We start from the raw sequence: 17,202 nt of genomic DNA on the forward strand, positions 1-17,202 counted from the left end.
GGTTGCCCTTGTGCTGTGGCGCGAAGGCAACAAAAAGCTGTTTTGTTTTCCTAAAGTGTTGTGTCCTGTCAATGTAGTACATCAACGCCCTCTTGACATCTAAAGTATGAAGCATTCTTTCCGCCACCGTTTGTGGGTTTTGGAAGAATGCCGGCAAGTCAATAGTTTGGTTGAGATGAAACTGTGACACCACCTTCGGAAGGAATTTTGGGTTAGTACGTAGTACCACCCTATTTGGATGAATCTGAATGAATGGCTCTTGGATTGTGAGCGCTTGCAGCTCACTAACACGCCTCAGTGACGTAATAGCTATTAGGAAAGCTACTTTCCACGTTAGGAACTGGAGTTCACACGAGTGTAGTGGCTCAAAAGGTGGTCCCATCAGTCTGGTGAGGACCACATTGAGGTTCCACACCGGAGCTGGCGGTGTTCTTGGGGGAATGACTCGTTTCAGGCCTTCAAGGAAAGCTTTAATGGCAGGCACCCTGAAGACAGAGAGATGCTGTCTATTCTGAAGATAAGCTGCTATGGCGGATAGATGTATCCGAATAGAAGTGTACGCCAGATTGCACTTGTAAAGATGTAACAGATAGCAAATGATGTTAGGGATAGATGCATCTAGCGGGTTGATGTTATTGGCTGTACAGTAAATGACAAAACGCTTCCATTTTGCAGCATAGCATGCTCTGGTAGTAGGCTTTCGTGCCTCCTTGATGATGTCCATGCATTCTGGAGGTAGGTGAAGGTATCCAAACTCTAGGACTTCAGGAGCCAGATCGCCAGGTTGAGCTGTTGCGGGTCTGGATGCTGAATGTCTCCATGGTTCTGCGTCAAAAGTCTGGGCGTGAGGCGCAGCCTTTGATGCGGCACCACCGAGAGTTCGAGGAACGTGGTGTACCATGCTTGGCGCGCCCACGTTGGAGCAACCAGGATGAGAGTCATCGAGTGCTGCCTTAACTTTCTTGCCACCAGCGGTATCAGAGGTGCTGGCGGAAAAGCGTACGCAAATCTGCCTGACCAGTTCATCCATATCGCATTCCCCTGCGACTGTGGGTGAGGGAACCTGGCGGCAAAGTGTTGGCATTTTGCGTTTTCGTTTGTGGCAAACAGGTCTATCTCCGGATGACCCCACTGCTGGAAGTACGGGTGGAGTACAGACGGGTGTAACTCCCACTCGTGCATTTGATGGCTGTATCTGCTGAGCAGATCCGCCATCTGATTGTCCTTGCCCGGGAGGTGTTCTGCCATGAGGAAAATGTTCCTCTGAATGGCCCACTTCCACATGCCCTGAGCCAGATGAGAGCTGTGGCGAGTGGGTGCCCCCCTGCTTTTGAATGTAGTACATCGCGGTCATGTTGTCCGTCCGGACTAACACTACCTTGTTGCACAGATGTACAAGGAAGGACTTGAGCGCCATGAAGATTGCCATCAGTTCCAGATAGTTGATGTGCATCTTCTGTTGCTGCGTCGTCCATAGTCCCTGCACCGTGTAAGTGAGCAGATGAGCTCCCCATCCCTGGAGAGATGCGTCCGTTGTCAGGATAATCTGTGGCACTGGCTCCTGGAACAGTCGGCCCTTGCAAAGGTTGCGTGGAGTCCACCAATGCAGAGAGTCGTATGCCCGACTGGTAACCAACACTAGGTCTGTTAATTGTCCCTGAGCCTGCGTCCACTGATTTGCTAAGCACTCCTGGAGCGGACACATATGTAGACGTGCGTGAGGGACTATGAAGATGCAGGAGGCCATCATGCCAATCAACTGCATGAACACTCTCGCTGGAAGCGAGTGTTGCGGTCTGAACTTTTGGATTAGCGACTGCATGCTGTCTATCCTGACTTGGTTTGGCTGGGCCATGGCCGTCAGGGTATTGATTGTCGCACCTAGAAACTGCCGGACATGCGCCGGCTGAAGATGCGACTTTGGGTAGTTTAACGAGAAGCCCAGATCGTGAAGGAGGTGAATGGTAGTCGACATGTCCGCGGCGCACTGTTGTTCCGACTTGGCTTGAACGAGCCAGTCGTCTAGGTAGGGGTAGACATGGATGTTCTGCCTCCTGAGGTGCGCCGCCACTGTCGCCAGACACTTGGTAAACACTCTTGGGGCTGTGGTCACTCCGAAGGGTAGGACCTTGAACTGATAATGGTTGCCTTGGATAGTGAATCTGAGGTATTTTCTGTGGGATGGGTGTAGTGGAATGTGGAAATAAGCATCCTTGAGGTCTAAGGTTGCTAAGAAGTCCCCTTGGTTTAACAAGGGAAGAATCTGTTGCAGTGTAAGCATATGGAAATGTTCTGAAAGTATATACAGGTTGAGGGGACGCAGATCCAGAATGGGCCTGAGAGATCCGTCCTTTTTTGGAATAAGGAAGTACAGGGAATATACCCCTGTGCCCTCCTCCTCCACCGGCACAAGCTCGATTGCGCCTTTTTGCAGCATCACCACTACCTCCTGCTGCAATAAGTGCAAATGCTCTGCGGACATAGGCCGTTGCCTTGGTGGAATGTTGGGTGGAGTGGACTAACTCTAGACAATAACCGTACTGGACAAGTTGTCGCACCCACCTGTCTGTGGTGATGTTTCTCCAGACGGGCAGGAACTGCTGTAGTCTCCCCCCGACAGGTGTTAAGTGGTCGGGGGGCAGTGACAGAGAGTCACTGTTTGCTTGGGGCAGAGGAGCGGGAGTTGTTGTTTCCTCTGCCACGTCCTCTGGTGCTGTTTCCTCGGTAACCCCCTTTGTTCTGCTTGGGGTACGAGGATTGTGCTCCACCTCTAGAGAATTGTGATTGTTGACCCATCTGTCCTCTGGTGACTCCACGTGCACCTGAGCGACGAAAATTGTTGCCACGGAACTGTTGTGATTGTAGGGCCCCCATAGACTTAGCAGTTTCGTTGTCTTTCTTAATCTTTTCCAAGGTGGTGTCAACATCTGGACCAAACAGTCTATCAGGATTGACGGGCTGATTAAGTATGGTTGTTTGAATGTCTGGTTTAAACCCCGATATGCGGAGCCACGCCTGCCGTCTCAGCATGACGCTAGTGTTAATAGCCCTAGCTGCTGTGTCTGCGGCATCAAGTGCACACTTTATGGCTGCGTTGGAGATCAGTTTTCCCTCTTCTATAAGCAGTTTGGTGCCCTCTTGAAACTGCGGAGGCAGGTGTTCTAAAACGTGCTCTAGGGTGTCGTAATGCGCCCTATCATAACGTGCCAAGAGTGCCTGTGTATTCGCAATACGCCAAAAATTGGCAGCCTGTGCAGCTACTCTCTTGCCTCCTGCCTCTAGGACTTTTGACTCCTTATCTGGGGGAGGAGCTTCACCCGTTGTTTGGGAGTTCGCCCTTTTACGGGCATTTGCGACCACCAGGGAGTCAAGCGGCAACTGTCCCCGAATGTATGCAGGGTCTGCAGGTGCTGGTCTGTACTTTTTTTTCGATACGTGGATTGACCACCCTCGCCCTGGTAGGTTCTTTAAAGATGTCCGCAGCATGCTTGAGGACCCCTTTGAGCATAGGCAGTGTCTTTACTGTCCTTTCAGAGACTGAAAAAGTGTCAAAAAGAAAGTCTTCTTCTACTGGGTCAGCATGCATGTCCACATCATGATTAGCAGCTGCCCTTTCAATGAGTGCATGAAAACCTGCAGAATCTTCTGTTGGGGATGCACGTGCAGTGAAAGGCTGTGGATCTTGCCCCACATTTTGGGTGCCTTGGTCACCTATGTCATCATATGAATCTTGCTGTGCATCGGGTTCATTGATGGGGAAAGTGTATTGGTCATCTTCACCATATCCCTCACCCTCAGAGTGTTCTGGGGAAGGAGTTGGGCTCCTTCTAGGAGGAGGCTGGATAGGTTCCATCAGTGTTGAAGCGTCCTGAGTAAGCCTTTTCTTCTTCAGGGGGATAACATAGGAGTCCACTGGCTGTGAAGTGATCCTCCTCTTGTAAAGGGTCAATTTGCCCGTGTCTGCGTCGATAAAACGCTCAGAATCCTCTTCTGAGTCGAGTAGTTGACCTGAAAGTGCTCCAGACGTTGAAGAATCCGACTTCTTTGGCGTCGTTTTTGTTGAAAAGGCCTTCGGCGCCTCTTTTGGCGGCAGAAGGAAGAGAAGTTTACTTGCAGGCTTTGCCGGAATGTCCACCGGCTTCTGTGGCGACGGCATCGGAGCCGACGTAGCAGAGGCCTTCTCCCTGATTCTCTGTAGTGAAGAGGCGACGAGGGACGCGTCACTTACAGCGGCCTTTGGCGCCGACGAGGTCTTGACCTTACCCTCGGATCCGACGTCCTGTTGGCCCTTCTGAGTCTTGGACGATGATGCCGCAGCCGCCGACCCAGAGTCCTTGGACCGATGCGTAGATGTTCCAGCTTTCGATCCGTGTGATTTCGCTGGCTCCGTCTCCACCACGCGTCCGACTAACGAAGTCCCAGTCGGAACTGGAGCCGTGTCGCTGGCTTTGGCGGGCTTTGACGGCGTCGCAGCGGTCGACCCGTGCCGAACTCCCTTTTTAGAGGAAACCTCCTCTGGCGCCGATTTCGACACTGTGGAATCGACAGATTTCTTCGACTTCTGTGGACCGGTGGCCGACGGAGTCGATGAAGCAGCGGGTTTAGGTGTTTTTGGTTGGACGGCCGCCATCTTAGGGACGCTCGAATCCATAAGTTTCGGTTTCGATTTAGGGTCGGCCATTTTAGGTGTATGCGATACCGTAGGTTTCAGTTTCGGTTTCAATACGGTGTGCGCAGCAAGTATGTCCGTGGCCGGGCCTGAAGGCGGGGCCGTGGCTTGCGGTACGGGGTCGTGGGTAAGGCCGACTGGCGATCCCGTGACCCGAGCCTGATCCTCATAACCTTCGGGCATAGCTCATCCCCTGAGCTATCTTCCGCGGCCCCATAAACCTCTTCGACGTCCCCTACCTCGTCGACGTATTCAAGGCCTTGACCCACGACTCCGTCGTTGTCTACCGGATCTGCCTCGACTTCCGTCTCGGGCGGGGAGATTTGAAGATGATGGCTCTGGTCCTCCTCTTCTTGGTCGCCGAAGATGTTTTCTGGATCCGGGGCCGCTTGTCTGGCCTCGAGGCGCACCGCACGCCGAAGCTTGAGTGTCTTCTTTGACCTGAATCTGGCGCAGCCCATGCAGTTGTCTTCGTTATGGTCTGGTGAAAGGCATTTGTTACAGACCGGGTGCACGTCGATATGTGGGTATTTGGACCCACAGAGCGGACAGTTTTTAAACGGACTCCGCTCCATGCCGAAAAGTTGCGGTCGTGTCGCGATGAGAAGGCCTCGGTGTCCGAAGAGTGAAACGACTCCGCTGATTCCGACTCAAAGAGACGGAAGAACTCGAGACCGTGCGCAAACAATACCGACGTAAGGAATATAAGGCCTTTTGGCCCGTAAAAAGCTAGTTTTTCTCGGTTCCGACAGAGAGACGTCGAGACCGCATCCGAACCCAATGGCGGAAAAAAACAATCTGGGGATGGAGCCGATGCCCATGCGCACTGTAGTCCAGGGGAGGAGCCACCTATCTCAGGATACTTCGAAGACTCTTCCAGGACAACAATGTGCGATCATCCGGACCCAACACTAGGCGGCGATCTAATGCAAAAGATATGAATTTAGCAGCCCACATGCCTCGAACATTGTGGTTTTAAAGATACTGATTGTGCTGTAAAGTTGCCCCTTTATCCCTTTCGCTGCTAGGCCTTTTCCCCACCTTGTGCCAAGGCTTTTTTTTGGCTATTTGGGGTAGTTCGCGCTTAGGCCTCTGTAACTTTGCGTCCTTTTCTTTCAACATCATGGGGATTTTAAAGGTACCCAGATTTTGTGCATTCCCCTGGAGGGGATCCAGAAATTAGCCAAAATACAGTTCAATTTTGTTTTTGTCTTTTAAAAAGGGAAAAAGTGCTGCAGAATAAAGAGTTTGTTGCAAATGGTATCAACAAAGGGGTTGTGGTGCTGAAATCACCCTCTTCTCAGCTTTGAGGGATAGGCAGATGTTCGTCACAAAACCAACATTTTCTACACAGTTTTGCATTTTTATGGGACATAGCCCATTTTTGCCTCTTTCCAGTTAGTGGTAGAAATGGGTATGAAAGCAATAATGGATGCCAGAAAGCTATACATTTTTGAGAAGTAGGCAAAATTCTGAATTCAGCAAGGAGTCATTTGTGTAGATCCCTGAAGTTTTTTAATAGAAAATAACAGTTTAAAATAGGAAATATTGAAAATGAGTTGAAAAAAACTGGCATTTGTGCCAACGTTGTCACCTGTAACTTCTTCTAAGTATAACAGATTTTTTAAAGCAACAAACTGCTACATCAGCTGGACTTTTCTGGTTGTGGGGAAATATAGGACATGTAGGTTTACCAAGAACCAGAGGAACCCAGAGCCAATAACTAAGCTATGTCTTGCAATGGTTTTTCATTGTGTACTGGGTATATAGCAATTCATTTGGTAAAATATAAAGAGCGAAAAATAGGTATCAAGAACACCTATGTATTTCAGTAATGTGAACAAAATATACAGTTTAGAAGCAGAAGTTATTTGCATATCTCCGAAATTGTGGGTACCTATACTAGCATGTGAATGATAGGACATTTTACAAAGTTACTTATTTTTTACACATTGTCTTACATTTGGAAGGCAAAATGCCTAGCTGTGGGAGGAAGTTCGTGGATGCCCTCAGATTCCAGAACTTTCCATCACAGAAATGTGAGGAAAATGTGGTTTTATTCATCTAAATTTGAGGTTTGCAGAGTATTCTGGGTAGGAAAACGCTGGGGGATCCACGCAAGCCATACCCTCCTTATACTCCCCTGGGTGTCAAGTGTTCAGAAATGTCTGGGTTTGGTAGGTTTCCCTAGATGGCCGACGTGCCAGGGGGCAAAAACCCAGGTGACCACTTGCAAAACCAGGTAGTTTTGTGATAAGTAATTTTAATATCTCCACAGTATGTTTTGGGGCGTTTCCAGTCGCGGGCACTAGGCCTACCCACACGAGTGAGGTATCATTTTTATCTGGAGACCTGGGAGAATGGTAGGACATTTGTGGTGGTCCGGTGATCCTACAACTTTCCCACAAAGAAAAGTGAGGAAAATATGATTTTTGTTTAGCTAAATTTGAGGTTAGCAGGGGATTCTGGGTAGGAAAATGTAGGGAGATCCACGCAAGCCACACCTCCCTGTACTTCCCTCGGTGTCTAGTTTTCAGAAATGTTCGAGTTTGGTAGGTTTCCCTAGTCACTGCTGAGCCCGGGACCAAAAACGCAGATGACTCCCTCGTAAAACAAGGTAGCTTTGTGATCGAATATTTTGAAGTCTTCACAGTATGTTTTGAAGTGTTTCCTGTCCCGGGCACTAGGCCTACCGACACAAGTGAGGTACCATTTTCATCAGGAGACCTGGGGGCACGCTGGGTGGTCGGACATTTGTGGCAGCCCAGTGATCCCACAACTTTCCCACCCAGAAAAATGAACATTTGATTTTATTAGCTAAATTTAAGGCTTGAAGGGGATTATGGGTACTTGTATGTTCTCACTGAAGTGTACTGTTTTGATAGTCCGCTCCTGTCTTTCTCATGAGAGGAAAGCCTTGTTTTGAGTGGTGTCTGGGTCGGCCCCTAAGGAAGTCATTGTTTGACTTGGAACAATTTCCTCTTTGCCTCTCAGGTGGTCGGACCACTTCTTGATCCCGTTTGTAGTGACTTCACCTCGACCGCCCAATTTGGTATCCAAAATCAGAGAACAGGGCAGAAAATGGCATAAGGTCACATGCAAGGCTTTGGAACAAACATATAGGAGTAGATTAGACCCATTGTCTGGGGACCTTAATGAGGCGATATCCAAATTTAACAATGATCTTTCTGCCGCCATTGAGCTAATTGCGCCAATGCAGAACCTTACCTCCCTAAGATCTAAACCTTCGGCTCCCTGGTTCACAGTGGAACTACGGGAGAACAGAAGCAGATGTAAAAAACTGGAGCGTGCTTGGCACGGACGTACGACACGGCGGCCAAAACCCTCTACAGATCGGCTCTCAAAGAGTTCCATAAACTCAAATGCAGCACTATGAAAGATCACTTTGCAGAAAAAATTAAAATGGCGAAAAATTCAACTAAGACCCTCTTTAACATTGTTAAAGAGTTTGCTAATCCCCATGCCTCGGCCTGCTCCACCGCTTCAAGTCAATTGCTTAGTGATGGTTTGTCAGATTTTTTCTACGAGAAAATCGCTAACATCACGGCAACAATCCATCAGAACCGTACAGCGGTAACTGCAGATTATGGCACTACTTATGCAGAAGTGTTTACTTCATTTAAACCCTTATTTTATTTATTTTGAGAGTTTTATATAGCGCGAACAAGATCTTTGCAGATAACAGAGCGCTTTACAAAGGCAGGTGGAGGGTAGGGGAACAAGGGGGCATAGTAGGGAGGTAGATCAACAAGATCATGTACATAGCACCAATATAGTATATAACATAGTATCAATATAACGTATAGTACAGGTATGAGGTAGCAGGCATTGTTGGAGCGTAGGCCATCAACAAGTTCATGTACATAGCACCAATATAGTATATAACATAGTACCAATATAACGTATAGTACAGGTATGAGGTAGCAGGCATAGTTGGAGCGTAGGCCATCAACACGCTGTAAATAATACAGATTATTATTATTATAAAAAATAGTACGTATAGTACGCATAGTACAGGTATGAGGTAGCAGTGCATAGTTGGAGCGAAGGCCATCAAAACGCTGTAAAAAATAAAGAAGGACTAAAATACGTCAAAACACACGTGCATAGGAATATATAGGCAATATCATAACACCATACTGGTAATACTGTTCTTAATGTAAATCAAACGAATTGTTCAAGTGTATTTAGCCATAAGGATACTTTTGACTTCTTTCTTAAAAAGAAGGGAGGAAGAGATGAGCCTTGTTTCAGGAGGAAGTGCGTTCCAGATCCTGTGCGCCATACCAGAGAAGGAGCGTTTGTAGGTTTTTTCCTTCCGGAATCTTCGCGGTTTCAGCAGAAGATTGTTCGTGCTCCTGGTAGTTCTGGACCCACCAGAGATTGTCAACTTATGAGTGAGGTAGCTGGGTGATTTCAAGTGTATAGCCTTGTGCGTCATGCAGGCAATTTTCAGCTGTGTTCTGGCTTCCAGAGGCAGCCAGTTCAAGGCTTTGAAGTCAGGAGAGATATGCGAATGCTTTTTTGATCCAGTGATGAGTCTTGCAGCCGCATTTAGTGACGCTCTTAGGGGTGCAGTTGTCGTTAGGGGGAGGCCGCAGAGGGCCACGCTGCCATAGTCTATGCGAGGGATGACTAGAGCTTGTACTGCTGTTTGGAAGTCTTTTGCTGGGAGGAAGGGTTTCAGTTTTCTCAAGGTGTTTATTTGGAAGTTCGCCCCCTTAGTAGCCTTGCTGATATACTGCTGCATGTTGAGGTTGGTGTCTAGTGTTATGCCTAGGGATTTAGCTGAGTCCACGATGGTCGGTTGGACATTGAGTGCTGTTAGGTGCTTAAGCCATGTTTGTGCGGAAGATATTTTCGTGGGGGGTGAGATTAGGAGGATCTCAGTCTTCATAGCATTGAGTTTGAGGTGGTTGTCAGCCAACCAAGATTGGGTGCTTCTGATCGTTGAATTCAGACTCAGGATGTCTTTGGGGGATTGTAACTTGAGGTATATTTGAGTGTCATCGGCGTACATGTGAAAGTGTACATTGGATGCTTGTAGCAGAGTGGTGAGAGGTTCCATAACTAGGTTGAACAAAGTAGGGGATAGGCAGGATCCTTGAGGGACGCCTAACGATACCGGTACTGGGGAAGACATTAGGTTTTTGCTCTTGAATTTTTGAGACCTGTTGTGTAGAAAGGAAGTGAACCAACGAAGCACAGTCCCAGAGAGGCCCATTCTTGATTTTAGGAGTTCGAGTAAGCTCTCATGTTTCACTGTGTCGAATGCTGAAGAGAGATCAAGAAGGATGAGGAGGCAGGTATTGTTTTGATCTAAGATTTGGATGGCGTCGTCAATAATGTGAGTCATAGCGGTTTCAGTACTGTGCCCTGCTCGGAAGCCTGATTGGTGTGGGTTGAGGAGATCAAACTGTTCTATGTGCTTTGTCATTTGCAGTTGGACGCATTTTTCTAGCAGCTTGGCGAGAGTGGGAATGTTGGTAATCGGACGCAAACCCTTGACAAAAGAATATGCTCTGTCTCTGCTCCTAAAATGTAAATCAGGCTCCCCTCTCGACCCGGCCCCGGCTCAGACTCTGAGTGATATAGCCCCGCTACTGATTAATCCTTTGTTAGAAATATGGAATACCTCTCTGCAATCTGGCCTTTTTCCCTCTCTGTGGAAACATGCGATGTTGCTACCGATTCTAAAAAAAGCTGATGCTGATCCACTATGCTTCAGTAACTACCGGCCTATCTCACTCCTCCCCAAGCCAGCAAAAGTTTTGGAGAAGGCGGTACAGGAGCAACTGTCCGAATACCTAGAATCCAACCAGTTGCTACATGACACCCAGTCAGGATTCAGGCCAGACTTCAGTACAGAGTCAGCCTTACTGGAAGTGTCTGAGTCAATTCGCGAGTATGTGGATAGGGGAGAGGAGGCCATGCTGGTCCTCCTCGACCTATCCGCAGCATTCAACACTATCTCGCACGATATCCTGCTGTATCGCCTTCGTGAGGTGGGCATAGGAGGGATCCCGCTGGCCTGGGTAAAATCCTTCTTGACGGACAGAACTTAACAGGTCTTCCTTAGGCCGTTTGTCTCCACGGAGAAACCATTGACATGGGGGGTTCCGCAGGGCTCTGCACTCAGCCCTCTTCGATTTAATGTGTTTCTGATGCCGTTTAGCGAAAGTGGTCGAATCCTGGGGCATCAGAGTGGTCTTCTACGCTGATGATACTCAGCTTGTGTTCTCTTATAAAGACCACTCTGATAGCTCCATGGCTAATTTCCGCCACTGCCTGGTGAACATCGCCTCCTGGATGTCCTCTAACAATCTAAAACTGAACACTGATAAGACAGAGGTCTTATTCTTTAATCAGAAATCTCCAATTCCCGCTAATGTTTGGTGGCCGTCTGAACTCAAACCCCCCTGGTACCAGTCCAAGCTGCCCGTAATTTGGGTTTCCAATTTGATACAGCTTTATCCTTGCAAAACCCAAATCAATAAAGTTTCGGCATCTTGCTTTGGAAACCTTCGAATGATTAAAAAAATCATCCCTTTCCTCCCACTTGACTCACGGAGGACGGTAGTCCATGCCCTAATTACGTCCCACTTGGACTACGCAAATAGTCTGTTTGTAGGAGCCCCGGCGTATCTCATTAACCGTCTTCAGACAGTGCAGAATTCAGCGGCCAGGCTGATTTGTAATATTCCTTACCGCCACTCCATTTCACCTTATTTGGCTAAACTGCACTGGCTACCAGTGAGGTACCGTATACAGTTCAAGGCCCTGGTCCTTGCCTTTAGAGCTCTTAATGGACGAGGCCCTGCATACCTGAGTCATAGACTTAAAATGACACAATCGACACGTGACCTCAGATCTAATCATCTCCGCCTAATGTATGCCCCACATTTCCGTCTTGCACGCACTGGAGGCCGGGCCTTTGCTGTGGCCACATCCAAACTCTGGAATCAACTACCGATGGAACTCCGATTTCTTACATCAGAGCCCTTGCTTCGGAGGAAACTCAAGACTTGGCTCTTTTCTCTGATCTAGCCCTCACTGAACTTCTCTGGCTGCCGCATGTCTACAGCGCCGGGATACCCCCGTTGGGGGTAGCCGTGCGCTTTACAAGCTTATAAATAAATAAATAAAATAAACAATTAATGACTTCCATTGGGTTTTTGGTAAGATTCTGTTTGGAGAATAGTGTTGTGCAGTCTCTTGTAGCCCTGTCAGCTGGACGAACCGTTGGAGCTTTGGAGAACCAGTTATCCAAATATGGAAATACTTGGTGACCCTGGTTCCGTAAGGCAGCAGCCACTCGGGCCAGAAATTTGGTGAATATCGGGGGCAGATTTTAGGCAGACGGGTAGGGCTCGGAACGGACAATGGGCACCAGGCACTATAAATCTGAACTTTGTGTTTGGGGTGCATAGGAACACAGTAGTAGGAACCCTCCAAATCCAGCAATGTCATGTAGTCTACATGGTTGAGGTGCTGAAGGATCTCAGAAATTTAGACGGTTTGATTTCTAAGGAATTTGAGCAGTCCGAGGTCTAAAGTAGGTCTCCACTCCCTCGACTTCTTGCATATCAGGAAAAAAACAGGAGTAAAAACATTTTACGATTTGTGCTACAGGAACTCTCTTTAGTGCCCCCTCCAGTAGTATAACATTCGCTTCCTGTTTAAGTAAGTGAAGATGAGGGGGGTGCGATCCCCTGGGTGGAGTGTTTGGTGGGCGCTGGACAAATTCTAGAGTGTGGCCATAGGATATCCAGTCCAAGACCCATCTATCTGCTGTAATGCTGAACCACTGATGGGGGTAGGTAGTAACTGGTACCCAAATGCGGTCACTGTTTGCAACCTGAGTCGCATGCTTGTGATGGTGATTTTCTGCGAGAGCCCTGTCTGGAGAAACCAGCTGTAGTTTGTTGTCAATAGGCTGGCTGTTGGTAGCATAGTCAATATTGTGGTTGAAAGGATTGATGCTGTTGGGTGCGTTGGAAAGCACCTTTATTTCCGGAGAAACCTCGTCCACGTGCTCCCCGAAAGGGCACTTTACAATACAGCAAGTCCCCAGTGCCTTGGTCTATGTGTTCCCCCCAAAAACTATTGCCATCGTGAGCGATGTCCAGGTTTTTTTTATTTTACTTCTGGGCGAAATGATGTTGCTCTAAGCCATCCCTGTTGCCTTAATACAGCTGCACCAGCTAGTTGCCTAAAGCCTGTAGTGGCTATGTCAGTGGAGCAGTCTATTTCATTCGCTGTCCATTCCCCCCTCTGCTAGGATTTTTTTTAATTCCTGCTTTTTCTCTTCAGGTATGTTATCCAACATGGGCCCAATGTCAGACCACATTTGCCGATCATAGCAGCCAAGAATGGCCGGGGCATTAGCAGCTCTCATGGCAATTGCTGACATGGATGAGAATTTCTTTCCTATAGTGTCCAAGCAGCGTCCTTCCTTGTCCAGTGGGGATGTGCTGGGGGTTGGAGGACTCTTTGATCTCCTCTGTTCTGCTTGAGAGATTACGAAATCTGGTTTGGGATGACCTGCAAGTCATGCGGGGGGAATCCTTTGGTTCCCTGTACTTCTTGTCGATTCTTGGTAACACAGGCACCACTGTGGCTGGTGACTTCATGACTTTAAGGCCCTCCTGCCCAATATGGTCAATTATGGGTATAGACCTCACTGCTTTGCTTGATTGTTCTTTAAAATCATAAAGGAGGCAATCAGATTGCTTCACTATTGGGGGCAGATAAAATCTAGAGTCTACGGGAAATGATTCAAGCATGTAAATCTATGAAAGATACCCCAATACCGGATACGTTTATTATGTTATCGATCGAGTGTCCAAGACATCTTCTAAACACTGTTTTTTATCTTAAAGGTTCGGACTAATTTAACTGTTACCAGCAAAAGGGCCCTTTGAACATTTATAAGTAAAAAGCAGTATTGCAGCTCAATGGGACCGGCGCTATAGAGGCACATGAAATTGTCCAGCTTAGTTCATGAAATGAACTACAAATAAAATAAAAATGTAATCTAGCTCAATAATGTAAGCATTTGCTACTAGGATCAGTGTGAAACCTCCATATCAAAGCTCCAAACCGAACACGGTTGGCTCCGCTGTTCATCCTTCTGAGGTCAATAAATGGAGAATCAATGAATAGGTAATAGAAACCCTGATTATGTACAGCATTACAAAAATTAGACTTTGGACTAAACCTACTAGACGCCTGTCCACATTACAAAGATGAACTTAGGGCTGCAATAAATAGTTTTTCACTGCTCTCACTCTAATCCGGAAACACAATTGAGACAGCCACATCTTCTCCACTGCTAAGAGTCCCACCCTGGGAGTTTTGGTAAAGGAGAATATACATTACACAATTTCTGAAGAGCTGCAATGCTACAGAGTTGCGCCTATAGGCCAGTGTGGCAGTCACATCACATTTCCATTGTTTTCTATCCTTTTACTTTAAACTTCAGGTGCTTAACACAATTTGATATATTCTTTTAAAATAACAAAAGTTGCGAACCGTCTGGTTGTACAACTTCACACCCCCTAAACAGGAGGAGGTCCTCCATCAATTTCGGAGGAATGTGGGATGAATTCCCCAGAAGAACCTTTAATTTAGCATGCTTAATGCCTCACTTAATGCTAAACAAAAGCATAAACGCCTCACGGTAGCATAGTCTTTAAATCCCAGTAATAAGAATAAAAAGTATTAGCAAAGCCAATATGTCTCGTCCTTGAGACCTACTCGGTTTGCCAATGGTTTTCAGCCATGCTACACAGCATACTCAATGTTGTGCAGCATGGCTAAAGTAACAAAAAATGCCTTTGACGCTGCATGTGCACTCCTACAAAATGATGCAGCTGTTTTCTTTTTAGTTACTGATTCGAGATGGATCAGTAATTAAAAATAAAATAAAATGTGCAAAAGTTTTTTTTTTTTTTAACAGGTAATGGAGCAGAAGCAACACACAGGGAAGAGCGTAGGGGATTCCAACCCCATACAGGATGCTTGAGTAACATTGCGGGGGCTGCTTAAGCAAACCAGGGGAAGGTGGGGGAGGAGAGGCTGGAGGAAAGCAACATGGAGGGCGTGGGTGGGGAAACAAAGGGAGAAGAGAAGGGGGGCGCAGGTGGGCAGAAAGCAACAAGGAGGTCACTGAGAAACAATAGAGAAGAATAGGGGCAAGCGCAACAGGAAGGGGAACGGATGAAGCACACTAGTGACAGAGGGCAACATGGAGTGCAGGGGATACAAAAGGAAAAAAGTTGAAAAGCAACCAATGGAAGCAGAGATGCCAGCCAATCAACGATGTGGTATAGAGGAAATGCTCCCTAGAAAGGACAAACACAAGAATGACAAGCTGGAACAAGAATAAGAAGCAGACTAATGAGTGACAGGAGATTCAACCAAATGTAAGCAATGGGCAATGGGTAAGCTATGTTCTTGGTAACCCACAATGTCTTGCAACAGTCAGTGGGTGCGCTGTCAAGTAGCTCAACCCAAAAATAAGATCAGAATTCTCAACTAGGTAGGTACACGGTTAAATAACATATCAGCTTCAAACATCACCAATATGAAGTAATGGACCTGGAACAAGAACCTTGCATTCATGTGAGCAGTTGACAAAGGCGTGTTTGACCTACTTGCTGCTCCTGCTGTCTCATGGGTCCGGAAACATTACGCTGAGCCTGTAACATCTGCTGCTGGATTTGTAAACGTTGGTAAGCCTGAGGGAGCAAAATATGCACAGTGTTAAAAGTAATTTCAATTTAAATAGCAAAATACTCAATATCTCCAACAGTAATTAGGAGCGAATATGAACAAACCAAGCTGTGTGATTAAAGTTTCTCCAATACACAAGAAATGTACTTGTACTCTTAACAACAATTGAGATTTACCAATAAGCTGAATTAGTACTAATTCTTGAAGGAAGGAAACACAAGGGAATGAAATCACCAGAGCAACATCTTCAAGAAGCTCAAAAGCAACACTGTTGCACTGAGTAACCAAGCAGCTCCAATGTCACACAACTTTCAGCTGAAGCAGTTGGGGGTCAGCAGGACTGCAATGCTTAGAGGAGCACTGCCCCAATGAAAAAAGTAGGAAATAAGTACGTTTTCCTTCTCAATTGGCAGAATTGAATCACAAGCATGCCCCACAGAAAAGCAATGGAAGTAAGAAATGATATGGCAAAGATCATTTAAAGATATGATTTTAAAAAGCCAAAGAGAATTGGAGGGCAGGCTGACACTTTTTCGGAATCAAGACCTTAACGTGTAGAAAGTGCATGAACAGAACTCTCATATTGCAAGACTTTTCTTGACAAAGTATGAAAAAAACAAGTCAGATTCACATGTCTGAATCATTCCCCGTTGCCGAGTCGGGGCTCCCACTGTAAAAATACAAAAGCAGTGTGAAGTAATCCACGAAATCCAAAATTATAAAAATAGGATTTATTATAGAGAGACAGTACACAAGTTCTTCATGCAGAAAGTCTCAGCATCTGTGCAGGATCTGTTACATGGAATCTCAAACCCCTCAAATCATAGTAACAGATCTCAGAGTAATATTAAAAGATAAACCATTACTGGCATACATTAGGGTAATGATATTAAATATGTTAATACAGAAATGCAACACATCTTACCCCTAAATATAAATAAAATAACAAACACAAGTAAATCTTAATTTCTAAATCTAACTGGAGTACTTATAATCCTTTTACTAGCTTTCAATCTTGAAGCCACGGTGTCTTTGCTGGATAAAGTCTTGGAATGAAATATTCCATCTTCATTTGGAGATATAACAATTCCAGGAACACTATGACACTTAACACGCCTAACGTTCCATACTTTTCCATCATTAGTAACAATACTGTTACGATTGACTCTCACAACTTTCCGAATAGGTCCATATTTTGAAAAACCTTTAACCAAAAATCCAGGCTTGCGTATCTTGACAAAATCCCCAACAACAAAATTTGAAATTCTCACATTTTGTTTTGCATCATGATACAATTTCATTTTGTCTTGATAACGTTTTACTCTCAATGAAGTACTAAGAGTATCAGCTGGAACAGAGTAACTAAGTTTCTCCTTAATCCACCATGGACACAATTTGGAAACTGGTTGCCTTCCTCTCAATAAACGGAATGGACTAAGTTCTGTAGAAGAATGAGGAGTAATCCTATACATCCACAATCTCTCACGCAGCACACACTTCCATTCATTAGGATTCTTCCTGGCCCACTCAACACAATCCTTCAATACCCGATTAAATCTCTTCACCTGGCCATTCCCTTGTGGTACTTACAATGGTGTAGTGATGTGTTTAATACCACAAGAACTAAGGAAATCATCTAATTCTTTAGATTTAAATTGCACACCATTGTCCGTTATGAGAACTTCTGGACTCCCTTCACGAGCAAAAACTTCTCTGAAAAATTCCACAATTATTTGTGAGGTGGCATGTGAAACAAATCTGACTTCAGGCCATTT

General features: G+C 46.2%; 1 protein-coding gene across 8 annotated transcripts in view; it reads right to left on the minus strand.

Annotated features, from left to right (window-relative positions):
* Positions 1-17,202, minus strand: part of TNRC6C (trinucleotide repeat containing adaptor 6C) — a 992,178-nt gene that overhangs the window by 325,816 nt on the left and 649,160 nt on the right. For all 8 annotated transcript variants that reach the window (XM_078654625.1, XM_078654629.1, XM_078654624.1 and 5 more), the window contains one exon: positions 15,349-15,432. In XM_078654625.1, coding sequence (XP_078510751.1) covers positions 15,349-15,432 — 84 coding nt within the window. The remainder of the gene's footprint in view (positions 1-15,348; positions 15,433-17,202) is intronic.

The sequence above is a fragment of the Lissotriton helveticus genome, chromosome 7 (assembly GCF_964261635.1).
Source record: "Lissotriton helveticus chromosome 7, aLisHel1.1, whole genome shotgun sequence".
In the NCBI taxonomy this organism is placed as follows: Eukaryota; Metazoa; Chordata; class Amphibia; order Caudata; family Salamandridae; genus Lissotriton; species Lissotriton helveticus.